Source organism: Marmota monax, unplaced genomic scaffold, assembly GCF_021218885.2.
Source record: "Marmota monax isolate L192 unplaced genomic scaffold, Marmota_monax_Labrador192_F-V1.1 WCK01_AAM20220418_F8-fsc00078, whole genome shotgun sequence".
NCBI classification, from domain to species: Eukaryota; Metazoa; Chordata; class Mammalia; order Rodentia; family Sciuridae; genus Marmota; species Marmota monax.
This window is the reverse complement of record NW_026694865.1, coordinates 122,650-146,618: the sequence shown is the minus strand read 5'-3', so window position 1 is coordinate 146,618 and position 23,969 is coordinate 122,650. Positions and strand designations below refer to the sequence as shown.

The 23,969-nt window shown below is 33.4% G+C and overlaps 1 protein-coding gene across 1 annotated transcript in view; it reads right to left on the bottom strand.

Annotated features, from left to right (window-relative positions):
* Nucleotides 1-23,969, bottom strand: part of LOC124080573 (unconventional myosin-IXa-like) — a gene marked incomplete at its 5' end in the record, with an annotated part of 209,726 nt that overhangs the window by 73,499 nt on the left and 112,258 nt on the right. Inside the window, 9 exons of the mRNA XM_058573300.1 lie at nt 5,693-5,905; nt 6,542-6,641; nt 9,599-11,191; nt 12,327-12,646; nt 13,471-13,620; nt 15,015-15,137; nt 15,802-15,912; nt 18,729-18,809; nt 23,076-23,198. Coding sequence (XP_058429283.1) covers nt 5,693-5,905; nt 6,542-6,641; nt 9,599-11,191; nt 12,327-12,646; nt 13,471-13,620; nt 15,015-15,137; nt 15,802-15,912; nt 18,729-18,809; nt 23,076-23,198 — 2,814 coding nt within the window. The remainder of the gene's footprint in view (nt 1-5,692; nt 5,906-6,541; nt 6,642-9,598; nt 11,192-12,326; nt 12,647-13,470; nt 13,621-15,014; nt 15,138-15,801; nt 15,913-18,728; nt 18,810-23,075; nt 23,199-23,969) is intronic.

Sequence of the window (23,969 nt, the reverse complement as noted above, 5' to 3'; positions counted from 1 at the left end):
AAAGACAATCCCATTTCAGGAGAGAATTCTTCTTACATATTTGTTTCCTAGTATTTTGTTTCTCCATAGTCACAATATCATTTCTTTAGCCTTTTTTAATCAACAGAAACAGAGTATCCTGAAATATTAAAATTTAATGAGCAGGTATCTGTTTCTGGACAAGATGGAGTAACAGGGGCCTGCTTTACCCTTTTGCCTGAAACTTAAATAGACAAAATGAGAATACAAAACAGCAGTTTTTAAGACAATATATGGGAAACGTCCATTGTGAATCCTACACCTGCCCCTTTTTACTGTCTGAAAATAGTTTATAGATTGTGATATAGAGAGGGAGAACCCAGATGAAACTTGATAAACTCCATGAATTGAACATATGAAGCTGACAAGTGCAAGGCCATTAAGAAAACTAGAAACAAAAAGACAGAATACTAGAGAGGGATACACCACGAACGAACTCTGGAAACTACAAAAGGACACCTCTGAGTATGCAGTTGAATACTAATCAACACTGTTGTGTATATAAACAACCCAAGAGGGAAAGGACCACCTGAAAGGATTATAGGTAACGGTATCCATCACTCACAAAAGGTAATACTGCCTATCACCAAGAGCCAGAGTACAGACCCACACTTGTAACCCCAGCGGCTTGGGAGGCTGAGGCAGGTGGATCGAAAGTTCAAAGCCAGCCTCAGCAACACAGCAAGGCTCTAAGCAACTTATCCAGATCCTGTCTTGAAATAAAAATAAAAAGGGCTGGGGATGTGGCTCAGTAGTTAAGTGCTCCTTAGTTGATCCCTAGTACCCTCTACTCCCCAAAAAAGAATACATTCACCAAGAATAAAACATAGTCTTAAAAAAAAATAAACCCAAATATGATCTGAACTCTTGACTCTACATACATATTTTATCCCTTGTATTCACTATAAACTGGTATATCATTTAAACCAACAATGAAGGTTCACATTTAGCAAAATCCAGAAATGTAGGAAATTTGACATTAAACAAATATTTCCTCAACAGATAAATTGTTCAAGGAACAAAAAAAGAGGCAAGGGAAATTCACAGATCAAGTGTGCCTTAAACATGAGTTTTAAATGACTTCTAGGACACTAACAAATGACTTCTAGGAAACTAGCAATAATGGAAGCCGCCTAAATACAGAAATAGTGGCATAATCTCCAAAAACAATAAAAAAGTAAGTAAAAATAAAACAGCACTATGCCTAGCAAAACAATTCAAATTACCTGTCAGCAGAAAGATAAATACATAATCCTAGCAATTTCTCTCATAGTCTCACTAGGAGCTTCTTCATAGTTCAAGGGCAATCTAAGAAAAACTATGCAAAAGTGAAAAGAGTAAAACTAGAAATGAGCTGAGGTAATAAAGTAAATGCCAGAAAAAGACAGTCCATTCAAAGTGCAAAAACATAACAGATTACAAGCAGATTGACTTCAGGGAAAGGACTTAAAAAATGCATGGGCTCAGGGAAAAAAAAACATTGTTTCTGAGTAAAAGAAGGTAAATAAAAAGGAAGAGGTGCACTAAAGAGATGGAGTAGTGAAGAGAAAAAGGGGGCAGAATTCAGAATCTAGCAAGTAAAAAGAAAAGGAAAGGAAGAAAAAAAAAAAAAAAAAACCCAACCCCAGAGGAAAAACAACATTGCCCCCATTATCACCAAAATGAAAACAAGCTTTTCATAAAGAAACTGTACTTTGTTACACTGACAAGGAGGAAGGTCTTGAACTTATTTTGTAAACCAACCAAATGGACAAAATGTATTAAAACATGCAAAATCTATACAAAGATACAAGAAAACAAAGCAAATGAATACCAAATGAGAACCAAAACAACTTAGTGATTAACCATATCCCTCTCAACACAAAACAAAAAAATCACAAGTGAAGGAAACAGAAATTCTCAAAATTAATTAAATATTCTTACATATATTTGAAAAATCTTTTGAATAAGAAATTAGAATTCAAAAATAGCAGAAAAAAAGAAATATAAACCAAAACTTAATATTTTGAGCCAAAAAGTAATCAAATATTCACATATTAGAATCTGAGATACATCTAAAATTATCATCAGAAAAATATGTTGACTTAAAAAACTATATGAATAAAAAATAAATAAATGAATTCCCAAATCAAAATCTGGAAAAATAAGAGATTAATAAACTAAAGAAAACACATGGAAATATTGGGCTGGGGATGTGGCTCAAGCGGTAGCGCGCTCGCCTGGCATGCATGCGGCCGGGGTTCGATCCTCAGCACCACATACAAACAAAGATGTTGTGTCTGCCGAAAACTAAAAAATAAATTAAAAAAATTCTCTCTCTCTCTCTCTCTCTAAAAAAAAAAAAAGAAGAAGAAAACACATGGAAATAAATAATACAGATAAAAGCAAAAATCAAAAAAGTAGAGAATGGGAAAAAACATTTTAAAATCCTGCAATTTTGTGAAAAAAATTAACAAAATAGACAAATGACTAGATAAATACACAAAAATCTAAAATAAATATGAAAAGTTAGATGAAATGGATAATTTCATAATAAAAAAATGGTTTATCACAACGGACATTAGATAAAAAGCTTTATTAAAAAGACAAATTTTCCTAAAGGAAATAAAGAAACTATGCCACAAGAAAGCACTAACCCCAGGTGATGCTTCCTAGACAGAGAAATCCACCCAATCTTTAAAGAATATAGTCACATGTTATGAATTGTCCTTGAGATTTTGGGGGGAATGAAATACTGGTATAAATACAAAGTGTGTATTCAATAGTATAATTGCTCTTAGGGTTGACAATCCAAGAATCTGGGTGTTTAATACCAACCATTTTCTACCCTACAAAAGACCCAGTTCAAAATCACAAAGTCCAGACATCAAAATCATGTAAATGAACTCCCATTTTTACCCCGTATACAGATTGCAGAATCATAATAAAAATTCTTTAAAAAAAGAAAAGAAAAAAAAATCATGTAAATAACCTCTGCTGACTTCCTTCTTTTGAGACACTACTAGGACACAGTCAAGGTGGTTTTCCCCTACTATAATATGAAAATAAACTGAGCTTTGCTTGATCAACAGGTTTTTCTGGCAGTCTTTTATGAAATGAACAGCAAAGAGAAAGAAAACAACACAGATAAGGATGAGAGAAAATAATAATAAAGAAATGGGGGGATGGATAATTAAAAATTTAAGTTTTATCCTGTTAGAGATAAAGAAGAATGAAATTGTGGAGAGCTTTTTGGAAGTCACATCTTAAAAGAGATTTTTCTAAGTCTGGCTATCACATCTTTACAGAGATTATTTTAAGTCTGGCTAACAGTGTAAGAAACTATACAGAGAAAAGTATGTTTCCTATACTAATCTTTAAAATACTGCTTAGCAGAACATGTCATTTTCTTCAGTAAATGCCCCAATGGTGGATATAAGAAATAAGAATGGCATATAGACCCTAAATAGTTACTTAAATGGCAGTTGGAAGTAGGAAATTAAAAAACATGGAAGTCACACAAAGGAGTGAAACAACTACCCTTGAATCCTATCCCCACACCAAGTACAGCTGAATTTTTACCAACCAACTCAAGATATAATGTTTATCAAACCCCCTTCAGGTAATTCATTTGTGACTGTCCACATCCCTTTAGTTCAATTACTTCACAACTGGAAAAGTCAGATGTGATCATTTCTGCTAAGATTTAATGACATACTTTCTAGCAAACACCAGTGATACTATCACTTAATCCAGGAAAAAGAAATTGAGTTTTTAAAACTCCGTGTGCCCTCCAAAATCAAATCCCTTTAAAAACATCTGTTGTTGTTGTTTTTCCCACAGTGGTGGTCCCACTTAGAAACAAGAAGTTTTCATCTTCATGGTATCAGATAGTGTTAGAGCAAGGTATATTTTCAAGACAAACAAAGAAACACATTTTAAAATTGTTCCTACCCTCCCCACCCCAAACCCTAATAAGTATCTGTTAGCATATTCTAGAAAGCAAAGCTTCTTCATGCAAGTGTCCACGAGAAACAAGCACCACCACCTGTTCCTAAAATAGCTAGTAATGAAAGAAGACAGTGAGAAAGCCGGAGAGATGTCTAACACGCTATGCAAGGTGCTCTACAACTATTGGCATGCAGTGACCATCAAGCAGGCGATCAGAGGCTAGAACACCAAAGGAGCTGAAAGCTCAAGAGCAGAAAGCCCAACTTCCTGATTCATCTCAGCAAGAGTTCCCAGTATGAAAGAATTCCACTACCAAAAGGACTAGAGGTTGTTACAGAGGAAACACTCAGGAACAAAAGAGCAGTTATAAATGCTAAATTCTTTCATGAATACATAATTTCATATGCTACATAAAATAGAATTTTAAATAAAATTAGTGTGTTCTGTTATGAAATTTCATATTTAACTACTAATCATAACAAAACATATTTCATTATTTATAACTCAAACATAGGGCATCTTCAAAATGGAATTATTTGATCCTACACTGAAGACATATTAGTTCTAATCATATATATTAATAGATAAAACAAACTGTTTCCAACTTCTACAATACTACAGTTTGGCTCAGGTTAATGATATTTGTTTAATCATGAAACATGTTCTACATTCTTCTCTTTTTACTGATTTTGTTTTCCCACAAAGAACACCAACATTATCAAGAAAAAGCTGGGACCAATGCCCACAAAAAATAATGAGGGTATTTTGGAAATTAGGAGAAATTTTAGTTACCTAGGTCTTCAACGCATTCTAACAGCTTAAAACAATTCAAAAACTAAAATATTTAATAACTCAAAGAGCATCATAAAATTTTCTTCCATAATAATAACATTAAAGAAGAATAGTGCACAACCAACTCATGGATATGCATGGAAACAAAACATATACTTGTCAAACCACAAGTGTACCCCTAGTTTTGGTTAAGATTATAATAAAATTAAGTAGTACAGCTTTATTAAAACACAACTCTGATGTTAACAATTTATGATAATACAAATTCACACTATATAGAGCCTTCTATTTGACTGTGTTGATCCAGGGAGACACATTTTGCTCACTGGATTTTTAAAAGTTCATATTTATGTTCTATTACTGAAAAACTGGAGGAAGGAAGCAAGTTTAAAGGCTTAAAAAACCTATCAAAACAAATAAGTAAAAGTGAATAATATTTCAGTTAAAATTGACTTAATTAGTTTAATAGATAACCTATTCCCTAGACCAGGGCTCAGTAAACTACTACTACCAGCAGGTCAAATATAGCCCATTGCCTGTTTCTGTAGTTTTATTAGAATACTTATTATCGTTGCTGCTTTCACACTACAGTGGCCAAATCAAGTAAATGAAGAGTCTATACAACCTAAACATTCTAAAATATTTATTATCAGGCCACTTACAGAAAAAAAAATTCAAGGATATAAAAAAATTCAAGATACAACATCAAAAATTTCTGTATCAGTGATAAATAACCTTAATTTTGCTTGATTTATGATTTCATTATATACTGTTAAAATGCCCTTTATTTGAGTCCTAGTAAGTTAAGACTTAGCTACAATCACTGTGTTCACTGAGGTTTCCCATGTACAAACTAATAAATGAAAAGAAGCTGTGAAGATTAGCTAGCTTTAGATTAGCAAAGACTATTCCCAACAGATTTGTTGATTTTTTAATATTGCTGTAAATTTACCATTTCGGAGTCACTGTGAGAGGCCTGACCCACGCTGGATGCAGGCCCTAGCTCAGAGTGAGAAGCTTGGTCAAGGGAGAGAAGGGGCTCAATAATGTCATCGTAATCATCTTCCTCTGTATCCCCCTCCCCATCGGCAAAAGTACCTCTAGTCAAGAAATCGGAGCGCGTCCGCGCCATTCGAGCTTTCTTTTTATGGGCCGGTCTGGCAACCTGCTTGACCAAATAATAAAACAAATAACACAACAATGTTTTGTTTTGTTCTGTTTTGGAGACGATGCCAATGAAAGAGGGCTCATGAATTTCTTGAAATATCCCTCCACCCCAATGCCCTTTCCATTAATAGAAATAACAGAGATGACCAAAAGGAATACAAATATGTTACTTTCGACCAAGAATAAAAATGGAGGGCTGGGGTTGGGGCTCAGTGGCAGAGTGCTTGCCCCGCACATGTGAGGCACTGGGTTCGATCCTCAGCACCACATAAAAATAAATAAACAAAGATATTGTGTCCATGTATAACTAAAAATTTTTTTTAAAATAATAAAAATGGAAACCAAATCTACAATGTTCTTCTACATAGCCAAGTAAGTCATTCTTCACTGCCATAATGTCACACCAAAGTCACTTGAATAAACTGCCTTTTTTCTTAGCTAATTCTTTTTTTGTAAATATAATCTGAGTTTTAGGCACCATTTCTTTCCTGGAGTACACCTTCCTAATTATAACAAACTTAACTCATACTTCTTTCTCTAAGAACACTTGGGAATAAATGAGTAGAGGTGTTCTACTTACAAGAACAGTAACTTCTAGAATAACATGCATCTACGTCATACAGAAGATGCTTACCTCTTGTTGGCCTGGCCCAACTAACTTCACAGGTTTTCCAGCTGGTTCATCTTGTTTAGGGACTTGAGGATTTCTTTTGTTTAAGGCTTCACTGTTTACACTTTAAATAAAACAACAGGATTACATTTCAATTCCTAGCAGATAGCCCATGGAAGTAGTCTTAAAATACAGCATGAATTATAATCAAAGAATTCTAGCAAATTCTATAAATATTTTCAGATCTTAGCAATCCCCAAAATAAAAACTCAGATTTTTTTCTGTTACCTAATCAATACTATTATCTAGAGTCTACATGTATGACTGAATTCCTAGAGTCTCTGCCATGATAGTCACTGGGTATACTCCACTACGGTGACATATGTTTAAACAAAGTGTAGTTCAAAACCTGAAGTGAATTTGATAAGAAAATACCAAATTCCCCAAATCTTTGGAATACTAGTCTAAGAAGGGGCCTTTTCATCTAATCATTATAAAATACCTGATAATAAACAATAACCAGTGATAATACTAGCTTTTAAAAATACCGAAGATGGTTCTTATTGGCTAGATAATTCTCTTTCTGAAATCTTTCTCTGTAGCCTTTTAATCTACTATCTCAGTTTTAAAACTTGAGGTTATACAGAATAACAACACTGGTAGGATAAGAAATTGTTACCACTTGGAAGAATGCTCCAAGCCATACAGACGTTATAGTGTTGGCTTGTGAAAATTTAATATGCTTGAATAACTATATGATGTGATTATTTTATCATTAAATTCTGTGCAGAAATGGATGTCAGTATCTGAAAAGAACATATACTTTCAGTGCTTCAATCAACAATATTAATTCAGCCCCATGAGCCTTAAAATTTATCAACAACATATTGCTAAACTCACCTCAGCAGGACTATAAATTCTTGTAAGAATCATATCCTACCTTCTAGTATAGAATTGTTTGAAAGTAGATATTAATTTATAATACTAGTTGATATGTAAACTGATCTTACATTCAAAATCTTTTATTTACCTTTTTGGGTGCTCTTGTATTTATTTATTTTATTTTACTTTATTTTATTTATTTATTTTTGGTACTGGAGATTGAACCCAGGGAGCTTTTCCACTGAGTTACATCCCAGACCTTTTTATTTTTTATTTTGAGATAGGGTCTCCATAAGTAGCTTGGGGCCTTGCTAAATTGCTGAGGCTGGCCTGAAACTTAAAATCCTCCTGCCTCAGTCTCCTATCATTTAGCTTTTATAAAATGAAATCTAGGGTCTTTTATCCTAAAAGTAACAGTCCCGAAACAAATAGAGATGGCAATCTTTACTAGCTAAGTTTCTCAGCTATCTCCCTTTCTGACCAGTGTATGATCAAGCCAAACAATTTTAACTTTAGTTCTTGAAGAATTTTCTTGTGACCATTAAAAATCGCCACAGCTGACCTTACTTGTCTGCTTCCAAAGAGAAAGAAAGCAATTAATAGTATCTTTACCACCCAAAGTAATGTTTAAACTCATGGAATTTTCATTAGATTTTCCCAAGATTTCTTTTATGTCATCCCTCATTAAACAGATGAAGACCACTATGTACTTATCACCATTATGGTATTAAAAAAACAGTAACCTAATACTATTTCCTAATCATGAGACCCAATGCTTTTACTTTTATGTAAACAATTTAATGTATAATTATTGAAGATAAGTAGATTATTAATATGGTAAAACAAACTACTTCAAACTATATTATCTTGGGAAAATGTAAAAGGGATAATTAACCAGGATGAGTAATGTTTTTTGAGTCTACAACCAAGTCTTCACAAAACAGATTCACTCTATATTCAAGTATCTATACACACACATACATAGAAACACAATATCATGTCATTAATCAGAATGACAGGAATTCTTTTTAACACTGTTTTACTGGCATATGTGCTATATAGAGCCTTTGAACATCTATACTATCTCTAGGCTCATGGGCAGAAATTTAACTTCAAGTTGTCATTAAGTTAAAATGCATTTCATAATATGCAGAAACCCTCAGTAGAAAAATAAAATATTAATGGTCGTTGCCCATATTTATAAGGGTTTCTTTAAAATCTTACACAAATTTAAAGGCTGAAAGATTTATATACCCAGAGTACAACAGGAGAGAAAAAGGTATTTTCACTGATAATATGAAATTTCATTTATTTAGCCCTAAGATACAGCCTTCCTTTCACCAGTGATAGTCTCCTACAAAAACTGAAAGAAGCCATTGTATACAAAGACTTAATAGAAGTATCTTAAATTTTATTGCTTTTATGTATCCCTTAAAAAATGCTTTTCTGGACTAGGGATGTAGCTCAATAAGTTGAGCATTTGCCTAGCATGCAGAAGGTTCTGGGTTCCATCCCCAGCACTGAAAAAAGAAGAAAAATAGCTTTTCTCATGACAACTACCAGTGTTTAAAAATATATGAAGGAACTTCCATTTATGTAAGGTTTCTAATGTAAACTCTTAGAAGCTGGAAGAATGGTGGTTGCCAGGGACTGAGGAGAGGGAGAGGTTATTTAATGGGTATAGTTTCAGTTTTGCAAAAAGAAAATATTCTAGAGTTCTATTACACAACCAAGAGCATATAATTAATATCACTGTACTGTATACTTAAAAATAGTAAAGATGGCAATTTTATGCAATATGTTTAAAACACAAAAACAGCTTGGACAGCTACATTACATATCTCTAGAGCAACCAGCATTTGTTGAATGCCTACTCTGTTTATAGCACTGTACTGACTTTCACAAATACTTTTTCACTTAATAAGGAAGAATAAGAAACTCTGCTATCAAGGATTCCTAGGGTATAACTACATCCAATTTCAGGTGACTAATACAACCAACAATAAGGGAATATTGTTATAAAAAGAAAATGACTTATTTGAGCAGCACCCATAAAAAAAGTTAGCGCAATGTGGCACACCTCTGACTGGGGATGCAGCATATGTGAGGGCCCTTGGTTTAATCCCCAGTATGGAAACAAACATGGCACCTTAATAAAAGAACTTTCCACCTATACAAAAAAATAAATATTTCACTTACAGAGGAGTACTCATATTGTCCTTTGGTGTGAAGAAAATGGCCCTTGTACTCCCCTCTCTGGAAGGTTCATCAGATTTGTGGCCATAAGACTGAATTGGCCTAAGGTGTTCTCTTTTTGAAATGCGATTATTAGAGTTTTTACAGGCTATACTCTGCTGGGTGCCTGTTCTTTCTGTCTTGGATAATTCCCTGACAGTACTAGATTGGCACGGGTTTCCTTTTCTTTCAAAGAATAGGGTGATAGGTCGGTCTCTCACTGGTAACTGAGCAGAGGGACTGTCTTTTGGGGTAAGATTTGTATCTTTTATAGTCACTAATGATGGGGACTCTAGTTCTTCCTTATTTGGGGTATTTAGGATGAAGACAGAGGATGGCCTCTCTACTCTTTGCTTTGGTGGACAGAAAGATGGTACCAGGAAAGACTCCTCAGTTTTTGGCTTTTCAATTTTCTTGAAAGTTTTACGTTCCTTCTCTAAAATGTCTGTTTGCTGACGAATCTGTTCCATCATCTTTTCTTCATTCTTCTGCTGCAACTGCTTTTGCCTTTCTTCCTTCTGTGTGTTTAGCTTTTCTAATTTCTTAAGCACAGTATTAGAAGAATCTGTTTTAAAAGAAGGAACCATTTGATCTTCTGAGAAATGATACTTTCTGGCTTCCCTGTTGATATCCAAAGAAAGAGCTGTCCCCAGTGTGTCTTCACTTTCTAATAGTTTGTTTCTTTGGATATTTGTGTCTACTTGGGAACTTGCTTTCAGGGGGTCTTGATGAGGAATATAAAAAAATGTGGGCAGACTATTTGATATAAAAGAGTCTCTCAGCTGTGGTTTACAGGTAATAGGTTCAGAAATGCACACAGCCTTTTCCTTCATAGTTCCATTCTTCAAACACTCTGAGTCAGAGGATGCTCCCTTTTGAATCAATGCATGGTTAGTCTCTCTTGAGGCACTGAAGGTATTGTCCTGTGAATCAAATTTGGGGCTACTAGATATTTTAGGTGATGGAATCTTCAAATCTTCTAAAGTTATGGACTCTGGTTTGCTCTTTTGGCTTTCCTCACAACTCAGAAGTTCCAAGCTTCCTTGAGAGCTTTCACTATCAGGTGTACCCTGTGGAGACTGAAGGCCTTCAGGCATAAGTTCTGTAGACCATCTGCGTTCTTCTGAAGGTGACATACCACCAAGAGAACGAACTTTAAGCAATTCTAAGCTAAATATAGCTTGCTCGAGTTCTCTCATTCTCCGGCTTTCTCTTTTGGCCCGGACTACTTTCTTCTGATGCAGATCCTCCAAGGACTTGGGCCTTTCTTTTACAATCACATCTTCCTTCAAGTCCACACCACTTTGGCTTCTGGCTTTCTCCTGCAGCTTCTCTGGAGACTCTTTTGAGCAGTCCACTGAACTTTCACGGCTAATTCGATTACTCTCTATCCCAGATTTACCTTCCTCTATGGCTTTCTCTCTGTTGTCAAAGGAACAATCCTCCCATTCTGAAGGGTCTGAACCCTCTATTTCCAGAGATTCATATGCCTTGATATTCACCAATCCAAGTTTTAGCTGTGTTTCCTTTATCCTCTGTTCTTTTAAAGCTTTAAATCTATGTAAAAACAGATAAAATGGATTACAGATCTCTCTTGATTACCACTAAGATAATTTTTTAAAAAATGGAAAATCACAAAATTTTCTTTGTTTTTCTTTCTTTCTTTTCTTTTTGAGATTCTATGCTATGTTTGAGGTTGGCCTCAAACTCCAAGCTCAAGTGATCCTACTTTCTTAGCCACCCAAGTAGGTGGAAACCTGGAATGTGCCATTTCCACCCAGTTTTAAAATTTCCTTTCTATAATACGCAAGTATTTCTTAAACTAACCAGATCCATACCATCTCATATTTTCCTATTTCCATGAGTCCGATGATACTTTCAATATGTGTATTATTCCTAACTGGGCATTCTAGCCATTCTAACCAAATGTAAACTAACTCAAAAGTAAAGCTATCAGAAGAGTTGTTGGGGATGTGGCTCAGCAGTAGAGTATTTGTGTAGCATGCGTAAAGCCCTGAGTTAGATACCCAGCACTACAAAAACAAAAAACAACACACATACACACACAGAAAGAAAAAGTAGAGTCTCATTTCAACAATATCCTTACTTTAAAGTAGACAAATATGAAATTAATGAATATTGCCAATTTTATAAGATTAACCTAATATATAAGTTAATTCTTAGCAGTTTTAACCATGTAAGTTTTCAATCCAATTTAATTCAATAAAGACTTATTTAATTTCCATCATAGACCAGACATTGTAGGTTCAAACTAGTATGGGTATCACATCCTCGAGAAGAATATGTATCCAACATGCATTAAAAAGTCTTCTTGCTCAAAATTACTAATCAGTTTATTTATTTAATTTTATTCTATTAATAAATTTTTAGGGATTCAGAGGATATACAAAGATAAATTAGACATATCTGTTTGGAAATAAGATTTGCATTTCCTCTTTAAGAGCAGGTACATATCATATTCCCAAAGAAGAAAACAGTAAACTAATGAGGGCTACTGAGAGAAAAACCTCACCTCAGCAACACAAGCAATTGGAAATAAAGGCATGCACAGGAGACAATATAAAATCAATTTTCACCAAGAGGATAACCAATAGTAATACTAGTGTAAAGCACAGGTATAAACAAAGTACTTAGGAAGAGAGGGAGCAATTATTATGGTAACAGAGATTACCTCTGTCTTGCTCTGAATCCTCTACATGTTGACTGCAAAAGGATAATTTTTTTCTTCTGTTCTTGATACCTTTTATTTTCTCTGTAGCCTTTCCATCTTGCCTGTATGCAGGTAGCAGCCATATGCCTGCGCCTATAAATCTCCCTCCATTTCTGTTGGATAATTATGACAGCAGCCCGAAGCTCCAAATACCGTTGCCTCTCTAAGTGAGCACGCCAGGAAGCTTGGAGAAGAGTAGCTGCACTAGCCATAACAAAAGCATCCTTCTGCACAGCTACAACTCTGACTTGCTTCTTATTCAGGTAATTTCTCCAGAATTGCTGGGGAATAAACAATAAAAACTGGATGTCATGTTACTACACATTTTTATAAGAAAGGGAAAAAGGATAGATTTCTTAAGTCAATTAAGTGTTACGTGGCTAAAAATAAGTTTGATGATTAAAAATAAGTTTTCTTTTCCACATATGCTTGACTAAAACATCTATGTTAAATAACATAACTTTCACAAAGTTAATTATAGAATTTAAGTTTCTGGATGCTTTCAGGTTCTTATGTTATTTTTAATAAATTATATCATATTTTCTTGATACAGTTTTCCCAAATAACATTAATAGGTTTAAAGCAATTAAAGATGAAGCTATTAAAGATTTTCTTGAACAAATAAAGATGGAGGTATTAAAGATTTTCATGAACAAAAGAAAAGATCTTATGAAGACCCAATGTTTTAAAACAATAAGAAGGATAATAAAACAGATAAATGTGAAATAAGGTCTTATCATTCAAAATGAGTACCTAGCAACAATATGCGCAAAACTCATAAATATCAATCAGAAAACTTTTAAATAACAATAACTATGCCAACAAAATTAAGATGCATAACTCCTTTGCCCTTGCTCATACTTCAAAAGACAATATAAAACAATTTATTCAAATTAATTTAAATTCAACACAATAAATTAATAGTCTACTAATTTACACTACAAGTTAATCTGTTGGGTGCTATAGATATTTCAAAAATGAGGCGGATATAGTCTCATCTCTGAGGTTTATATTATTATTTAAATGTTTCATAGTAAAATAGTTTTGATTAAACAAAAGCAAAATAAACCTGTCAATCTCATGCAGAAAATCCTTTGCTTCCCACCTGGATAATAATGGATGCCTGTTTCAGATGGAGGAAATGCTGCCTACACAGCAAGGCCCTGAACCATCGCTGCAACAATATGATTCTGCGGAGTACCTCTTGGTGAAGCAGATCTTGTAAGTTCTGTCGTCCCTGCTCCTTTAGGAAGACCTATCAGAATAAGAAAATAGGGAACACAACTTAAGAAGAAATGAAAAAAATATTTCATGAATTATCTTTCTGTGGTAGGTTTTTAGAAAAGAAGAAATATAATGGCAGACATGTAAATGAAGTACCAATAAATATTTCTATCAATTGATCGAGTAGTCATTCTCAAAAATTGAAAACAAGAATATGGGAAGTAAATAGGAAGGTGAACAAGTGTGCAAAAATTCCAGTGCCAAAGACTGACAGACTATTTTGCTTGAAAAAAATTATTGTCATAATGAATCAAAGTACTGTTAATTTGTCATATTTTTCAAGGGTGTTGGGGAGGTAAGAACAACAGATTATGAAATCATGAAGCTTGATCATAACATGACTAAACCAATGATTAGTCTTTGAAATCCAACATTCATTAAAAAAGTCTTCTTGCTCAAAATTACTAATCTGTCTATTTACTTTTATTCCACTAATAAATTTTTAGGGATTCAGAGGTATACAAAGATAAATTAGACATATTCATTTGGAAATAAGATTTGCATTTCCCCCTTTAAGAGCAGGTATATATCATATGCCCAAAGAAGAAACAGTAAACTAATAAGGGCTATTGAGAGAAAAACCTCACCTCAACAACACAAGCAGTTGGAAATAAAGGCATGCACAGGAGACAATGTATTATCCAAGAAGATAATAAATTTTATGAAGCTGAAATATAGAGGTCCTTAAATGAGAGGAATATGTCTAAATTTAATTAGGAGGTTATCAGGAGATTATTACTGAACAGGAGACGCCAACATAAAGAAGTATATTAAGGTGATTTTTATATTATGGGCAGAAGAAATTAAATGGATGACTAGAATACACTAGAAGCAGATGAGCAGCTGTTTATCGTAAAAGCAATGAAGATGAAAAGAACTAAGGAACAAAAAGATGGAAAGAGTAGGAATGGAGAAACAGGCAAAGATGTGAAAATCATTTGTAAGGAAAAAAGAAATAAGAAAAAAAACCCAGAACTTTGTAAAAGGATTAAATTAAAGGGTAAACCGAAGATGATCACTGTATCATGTTTTCTAGTCTGAGAAACTGGAAAACAGATGAAAAAGAAAGAAAATAGTTGATAAATTAAAGATAGTAAAGTTACTTTGGGGAAGTTAAGTTGGTGATTACAGAAGAATGTCTAGTCAGAGATGGTTCAACTTACATTTAAAATTAGTCAGAACCATAGTATTGGCCTTGAAGTTGTATCATTAATACCAACTTCATTATCTAAAAACTATAGACTATAATATCTGATATGCTATTTTATAAAAATTTATATATAAATTATATTAAAAATGTAATAAAGAACGATATTTAAAAACAAAAAATGCAGTTTTGACAAACACTGTACATGTTATATTTACCATGGTTTTTCCAACTTGATAATTATCTGGATTAAGATTTATTTTCCTAAAGAAATCCTGAATGTTCAATTTGGATGGAATAGTATTTCGGGGAAGAAGTACATGGAAATGGCTCACAAAGTCCTGAAAAGCAGAAAGAAAATGTTGTAAAATTTCAAGAGAATTATATGTAAAAAAGATGCTAAACTAGCCCATTATTCCTTTATTATTCTTTTTCTTTTAAACAGGGTCAAACCAAAGCACTTGTTAATTCAAAGTATTATAAAGGGGTAAAACATTGAGTTCTACATAATCAAAACAAAAATGGAAGAAGAAGGGAAGAAGCTAATTATCTTGTTTGGAAAAAAGTTGTATTAAAGACAAAAGAAATAGATATGTACCTTTGTTGATTGATAGTTTCCTAACTGAAGAAAATCCTGCTGAGTTAACTTTAGAGAAACCAAAAGTTAACTTTCTTTGAACTAGAGAAGAACCATTTCAATTACTAGAGATAACAGTATGAAGATATCAGTAAGAAGATGTTAAGAGTAAATTTATTATCAGCAAACATTCTGTTCAAATGAGAGTAGCAAATACTAGATTCTATTACAACACAAACTTAAAGTAATTGCCAGCATTCAACAGAGCAATAACTCCAACTCTTTTGAATTCTGAATACTAAAAGTAGACTGGAAAGGGAGAATTGAGGAAAATAACATGTGACTTCCAAAGAAATAACACGTAAGATATGTGGGAATAATTTACTTGATGTGAATATATATTTAAATATTATTATAGTAGCATAAACCTGGAAAGAATATTTGGAGCTGTATCCTGATTGGCGAATTCGAACTGTTTCCAGCATCCCAGTATATCGAAGCTGTCTAAGTACCAAGGCATCATTGAATCTTAAAGGCAGCTAAAACAGAACAAACAGAAAATAATGTTAACCCAGAACAGCATATCTCCAAATTACTATCCATTTTACAGAAATATCTAACTTTTTTAAATCTAGGAATTGAATGGAGACTGTCTGGTTAAGATATAGCTAAGGTGACAGGATAAGTTCACCACCCAGCTAGTAGCTTCAGAAATGTTCTGACTGTCCAACCCTAGAGAAAAGAGAGAATCCAAGATCTAGGCATCTCTGGTTATGAAAGCAGAAGACCTTAAAAGTTCAATAGGAATGCAATCACCCAGACAGGCCTCAGTCTAGCTAATACAAAAATCTGTAACAAGATTAATCTATAGGGGCTGGGAATGTGGCTCAGTAGTAGAGCACTTGCCTAGAATGCATGAGGTACTGGTTCAATCCCCAGCACCACATTAAAAAACTATGGAAAGCAATATGAAGAATCCTTGGAAGACTGGAAATGGAACCACCATTTGACCCAGCTATCCCACTCCTAGGTCTATACTCAAAGGTCTTAAAAATAGCATACTACAGGGACACAGCCATATCAATGTTTATAGGAGCACAATTCACAATAGCTAAACTGTGGAATCAACCTCGATTCCATTCAGTACATGAATAGATAAAGAAAATGTGGATATATACACAACAGAATATTATTCAACATTAAAAGAGAATAAAATCATGGAATTTGCAAGTAAATGAATGGAGCTTGAGAACATAATGCCAAGTGAAATTAGCCAATCCCCCCCAAAAACAAATGCTCCATGATTTCTATGATTTAAGGATGCTGATTCACAATATGCTGTGGCTGGTGGGGTGGATTAAATGAACTCTAGATAGAGCAAATGGAAAAAGGGGAGGGAGGGGAAGGGAGGGGGCATAAGGGTAAGAAAGACGGTGGAATGCAATCGTCATCATTACCCTAAGAACATGTATGAAGAACACAAGGGATGTGACTCTATTTTGTATACAACCAGAGATATGAAAAATTGTGCTCTATGTGTGTAATATGAATTGTAATGCATTCTGTTGTTACAATAAATTTTTTTAAAAAACTAAATAAACAAAATAAAGGTATCATGTCCATCTACAACTAAAAAATATAATAAAAAAAAGAAAAATCTATATGTACATAGTGAAGAGTTACTTATGTTTTTGTATTTCATTATGATTTTATCTATAATATCACTAGGAAACCAACTGACCCAACCCCATTCAGTTGCCTGTTAACTGCGTGGTGACAGATTTCTTCTTCTAATATAAGGTGAAGACTAATTTATTTCCTAATACTTCTTGCTGATGATACTGGTATAAAACATTGAAAATAAAAAAAAATTATTAAAAGCCCCTCACAATAAATTTCTTAATTGTATGAGCAATAATAGGTAAGACACTAATGGGAGGTACTATTCAACATCTTATCATTACTAGATATCTCACTAGGCAAGTTTTTAGACATTTATAAGAAGCTTTCTTTGGAGCTTCTGATATATTCTCTGTTCTCTAAATGTTGTGTTTAGTGATCCTCTAAGGCAATCCCAAATATTTTCCCTTGCAACTAGGCGAGGCATACAAGCTATCAAGGAAACAAAACACCTGAAAAAAAATGAGCAATTTATGTCAAATAATAATAGCAGTTAACATTTATTTAGTACTTATTCTGTGCCCTGAAATACTTCATTAATTGAACTATGTATACCAGGGTCTATTAATAATTGGAACTCAAACTTATATTTAATCCTAAATAAAGTTTCCAATTTGGTCGCTATAAAAGAATAGCCAACATTTATTAACCACTTAGTACAGGCAGGAATTAAGCACTTCACAGATAGGAATTACATATACTCAGAGAGCACTGTGAGGTTAGTCCTATAAATATACTACCAATGAAAACATTTAAGCCACAGAATAATGAAATCACTTGTCTAAGGTCACAAAGCTTTTAAAATTCAGAGTTGCAGATTGCTTCTTAAAATTTAGGAAAGCTGCCAGGCATGCAGGTGTACACCCTACAATCCCAGAAACTTGGGAGGCTGAGGCAGGAGGATCATAAATTCAAGGCCATCCCCAGCAACTCAGTGAGGCCCCGTCTCAAAATAAGAAATAAAAAGGGCCGGGGTTGTATCTTAGTGGTTAAGCACCACTGGGTTCAATATCTAGTACCAAATAAATAAGCAAGCAAACTGACTTAAGAAAGCTGAACACAATTCCTACTGTATTTTTGCTCTTTAGGCTAAGAACTAATTTTTTCCTATGATGAACATAAATAAAGATGACAAATATTTTATATTTACACTTACTACATTTTGAATAGCTCTAGTTAAGGGAACTGTCAAAGCGGGGGAAGAAAACAATCAAGAATGTCTTGATATCTTCCCTATAGGGACAAGAATCTAAATTTTTTAAAAAATCCTAAGGAAACTAACATAGAAAACAAAAAGGAATGAAGAATGTCTATAGTATCTTTCCTAGATTACAGAGACAAAAATCTCCAAACAAGAAAACTGCTGAACAATTTTTTAAAGAGATATAATATACACTCAAACTTTATAGTAACAAAAGTTTCAAAGAAAAATCTTTTTTTCTAATGGAATTTCAAGAGGTATTTGCTTTTAAAATTCTAGGAGATGGTAAATCAAACCCATGAAAACAACTTGTATACAGTAAGGGTAGAAACTGGAAGATGAGCCACAGAAAATATTTATGAAACACTATTACCTCTTAAATATTATATACAGCCCCTCCTATTTATTCTTTTTAAAAGAATTAAAATCTTGAGGTAATCTGGGCTTATGTAATCATTTATAGAACATTTTTACCTTTTCAGCATTAGAGCGAATGCATTTTACAAAATATGGTTCTGCTTGATCAAGTGTCTCCATTAGCTTGCTTAAGGATGCCTGCAATAAAAACAATATAATTAATACTCTCCCATTAAAAATTGGCAACAAATAATTATAAATATAAATAATATTGACAAAATATGAAAAATTTTCTATGCATCCATAGAAAGAGGTTTGTTTCTGAAAAACAAATTGTGTATATTCCCATTCTGGTTAAATGAAAGACAAAAAGGATATGGAGGCATTTTAAGAATAATCTAAATATAGAATACTTTTTTCACTATTCACATTTCATTAAAAAATCTTATTCAAACTCATGCCTCCCTCTTTTTTTCCCCCCAAAACTCATGCATTCTTAAAGAATTATAAAATCACTAAGGAGACTGTGAAGTAAGGTAGTAATCCCTTGCTTTAATTTTATTTAATACCTACAGAGTATGCAGTAATGTCCTCTATTTCATTCCTGATAATAGTAATTTTTAACTTCTCTTTTTTTTTTCCAATTAGTATGATCAAGAGGTTTACCAATTTTCTGACCAGAGACACAGGGTTTGTTTTATTTTTAAATTTCACTAATTTTTCTCTATTATTTTTCTTTTCTATGTTCAATTTCAGTGAAGGCTACTGTTATCTTTATTATTTCCTTCTTTATGTGTGCTTTGGATTTGACCTATTCTTATGTTTCTATGGTAAATTTCGATTATTGAATTAAGACCTATCTCCTGGGCTGGGGCTGTAGTTCAGTGACAGAGTGCTTGCCTTGCACGGTGCTGAGGGTTTGATCCTCGGCACCACATAAAAATAAACAAATAAAATAAAAGCACGCTGTCCATATAGAACTACAAAAAAAAAAAAAAAAACCAAACACTGGATTTATTAAAAAAAAACCTATTTCCTTTTCTAATACAAGCATTCAACACTATAAATTAACCTTGGAGTACTGCCTTAGCTGCAGTGCAAAAATTTTGATATTTTATTCCATTTAAAATATTTTTCATTTTTCTTCCCTCTCTGTTTCATGTATTATTTAGAAGTCTGGCCTTTGTTTCCCAACTATTTGGTGATTGTTATCTTTCTTTGATTTTTAGTTAAATTCCATCACAGTCAAATAAAACATTTTCTATGATTTTAACTACTTAAATTTGTTAAGGTTTTTTTTCTATCTTAATTCATGACCTATACTGACAAGTGTTCCATGGGCACTTACATGAATGAATACTCTGTAGTTAGCTGAAATCAAGAAGGTGAAGAGTGCTGCTCAAGTCTTTGAAATACTTTTTTTTTTTAATATTTATTTTTCAGTTTTCGGCGGACACATCTTTGTTTGTATGTGATGCTGAGGATCGAACCCGGGCCGCACGCATGCCAGGCAAGCGCGCTACCAATTGAGCCACATCCCCAGCCCTGAAATACTCCTTAATTGTTTACTTACTGTGATTCTCTGAAGTGATCAGAATATAGGTAAGAATTACGATCCCACAAGTGATTGATGCTATTTTCTTTACCCACCTATCTTTTTTTTTTAACTTTATCTTAAAAATTAAATGACTTAAATTTACTACTTCTGAACTATTTAATAAAATGATAATCCAATCTAGTTTATTTTTTATTGACTGACATTACATTTTTATTCTTTAAAAGTTCCATTTAGGCTGGGTGTGGTGGTATATGCCTGTAATCCTAGCAGCTTGAGAGGCTGAGGCAGGAGGATTGCAAGTTCAAAGCCAGCTCCAGCAACTTAGCAAGATCCTTCTCAAAAAAAAAAGTTTCATTTGGAGTCTTTTTACTTCTCTTCTTTAACATATGAATGGTCTTTATTGATTGCAACAGGGAAGTGGGAAAGAAGAAAAGATAATGGCAGCTTCCTCTCCTAAAGCAGTGTGCAGAATGAGCAGAGACTGTCATACACTCCAAAAGAGGTATCTTCCATTTTTCTCATCAAATTCATTTTTGTCATTACATCTATGAGCATATTTAAAAGATCTATAATACTATTTTGAAATTCTTATCTACTATTCACACCATGCCTATTATTTTTGGGTCACTTCTGTAATCCCCCTCACCTGCCCCTTGTTAAGGATTACTATTTTCTTGACTCTGCATGCCTAGCAATTTCTCATTGGCTCCTACACTTGTGTTTTACATTGTTGAATCTGTTGTACTTCTTTAAATGACAGATATTATTCCTGGCATGCCACTAAGTTATTTAGTTTGATTCTTCCAAAATTTGTTTTTAGCGAAGAATGATGGTGCATGCCTGTATTCCTAGCTATTCTGGAAACTGAGGCAGGAGGATTTCAAGTTTGATGTCAACCTGGATGACTCAGGGAGACTCTGCATCAAAACAAAATTTAAAAAGGGGCGGGGGTACATGAAACTCAGTAGTAAAGCACTTGCCTAGCATATGCAAGGCTCTGGGTTCAATCCGTAGTACCACAAAGGTGGGGTTAAAAAAAAAAAGACTTGCTTTTAAGCTTTGTGAAGGTAGGCAATCTTTACACTGAGACTATTTCAGTCCTATTACTAAACTGTGGTCTTCTGAACCATTACCAACAGGTCATTCTACTCAGGTTGATGGGAATATAACTATTCCTCTAGTTTTTTATAAATACTACGTTTACAGGATTCTGGTGATTCTTTCCTCAGTCTCAGCAAGTTTTAACCTACATATGCATAGATCAGCAATCAGACATAGATTCAAGGAGACCCCTTAGCAGATGTATAGCTTTCTTCCATAAAGCTTCCTCTTTCCACTATACTGCCTCACAAATTCCAGCTGCATCTACCTCTGTTAGCAAGATTACTAAACATTTATCTGCTTTGGTTTTCTCTGAGTTTTAGCAAACTGCCTTTAGACATTTATCTGAGGCTTTCTTCACTTCTTTTCCTTTTTGAAAGACTCAATCCTGCAATGCTTATTACCGAATATCTGAAAACATTTGATTCATATTTCTTTTCCAGTATTCTGGTTTTTATAGCAGAAGAGCAATTCCTGTATCAGTTAAGCCTTCATGAGTTCTAAGATTTCATTTTGAGGAAAATAAACATTCACGTAAATGTTGGTATACCATCCATCTATACCATATGACATTTCCTAACCTTTTACTTAGTTTCCTCACCTATATGATAAGAACAATAGTATTTAACTCACATATTGGTGGGATAATGCATATGTGTAAATCAGATAAAAGAATATGTGTAAATATTTAGTAAACATCCTGAAAAATAAAGTACTCTTGATAGTAGAGGATTTTCATTTGGTTTTACTAATTAATATTTTCCAAATAATCAAAAATTAACTACTTTTATTATAATTTGACAATGTATTAGAAGTATTAAAGATGATCCTTCTGCAAAAATTAAATATAAATGAATATAAGTTGAGAATATCTGAAATTTCTGAAAGAGGGAGTGAAGGACAAGATAGGATTATGAGTATAATTTTTTCATAGTTGCTCTTTGGTGTAAGAATGATATTTATAAGGCTGGGGTTGTGGTTCAGTGGTAGAACACTTGCTTAGCATGTATGAGGCATTGGGTTCAATCCTCAACATCACATAAAAAAAAAGTAAATAAATGAAAAAAATAAAGTTAAAAACAACAACTGTGGTCATTCATTTAACCAAAAAAAAAAAAAAAAAGAAAGAATGATATTTATATCCAAGGAACAAAAGGCAGCATAAAAAAGGATACTTAGCAGTACAATGATTTTATACTGTACAATCATGGTATTAATGTTCCCTTACCAAAATTGCCTTTAGATCAAAATTTGGCTTCTCATGTTGATGTGCTAATCAGGGGGAAGAGTGCTAATGACCAAACAATTGTACCAAGTCTGATTATGCTCCTATTTATGTTATACATTAATAAATTCTGATACCATCTCACAGCAGTGTTTACCACTTGACTATTTTTTTGGGGGGGTGGGGTGGGGATGCTATAACCCATTTATCTTTGTTTTTCTAAATCTACAAAGAACTAGACTCTACAGTGTGTAGACAGCACCAAGGCCTGCTCAAGTAACACTTTAGTTGCTTCACAACTAAATGACACTAATGCATATGATTACAAATAAAGGATCTTTTTAAAAAATTCTTGCAGCTGTTTCATTATAACCATTGCTTTTTATTTAAGCTTACTAGCACACAGTAAGTTATTTGGCTCCTTGGTATTATTCTCTTTTTCTATTTAAAAAAGAAAGCAAGTGATCCCTTCACAGGATACAGAAAAGTTTGACTACAGACAGAATTATCTAAAATGAAATACCCTTCCAACCCACAATTTGTCTGTAGTACTATAGAGATAAGCAAAATTGGAAATAACCTGAAACTGGGCACTGATGCTGGGAGGCTTTTTCTTCTTGTGCAAATGAAGAAGAGACTTAGTTATGCGATCCTGTAGGGTCAATCTTGTTAAATGCTTCAAAGAATTTACCTCCAGCAAGTGCTGAAAAAGAGGGGCAAAAAATAAATTCTTCATATTAATCTAAGAATAAAAAAAAATGCTCAGAGAGTTTTCCTAATTTCCTATCCATACAATCATTCATCGTACCTCATGACTGTGATAAAATTGGAAATTTGATATTTAATATCTATTTCATTTTCCTTCCTCCAAAAGTTAAGAACCTAAAAATTAAACAACAAAAATCTCCAGACTCTACTATATCTAGAGTTCTGGATATGATTTAAGTTTGTCAATCAAATATCCACATGTGAGACTGGGAAGATACAACTGAAGCAGAGACTCTGGCTACTAAATCTATTTCTGCTGGCAAAAAAGCACATAAAAGATAACTTTAATTTTCTGAAGTCCCAGAAATATAGAAAAGGACATCTGTACTATCACTACAATTATTATAATCACAGTTTATCCCTAGAACAGTTGTTAAGAGCTTCTTCCAAATTCCATAGGCGGTGTGTGCCTAGAAGCAACAGGTGTGCTGGCAAGGTTTCTGATCTCCTAGATCAATTAAAAAGTAGTAAAGATCTTATTTTATGAAAATCACAAGATTGAATGAAAACATGGCAAATTGATAAAATGCAAATTTTGACAATATAAACATCAAAATATTGAAACTCTCAAGTAGAAAAAAGACAGCACACATTTTAAACAACTTGAATTAACATTATTTCCAACAAGTGTCAAAGGCTTATTATCCATATATATAAAGAACTTTTAAATTTTTAAAAGTTTTTGTGTCACATACATGACACACAC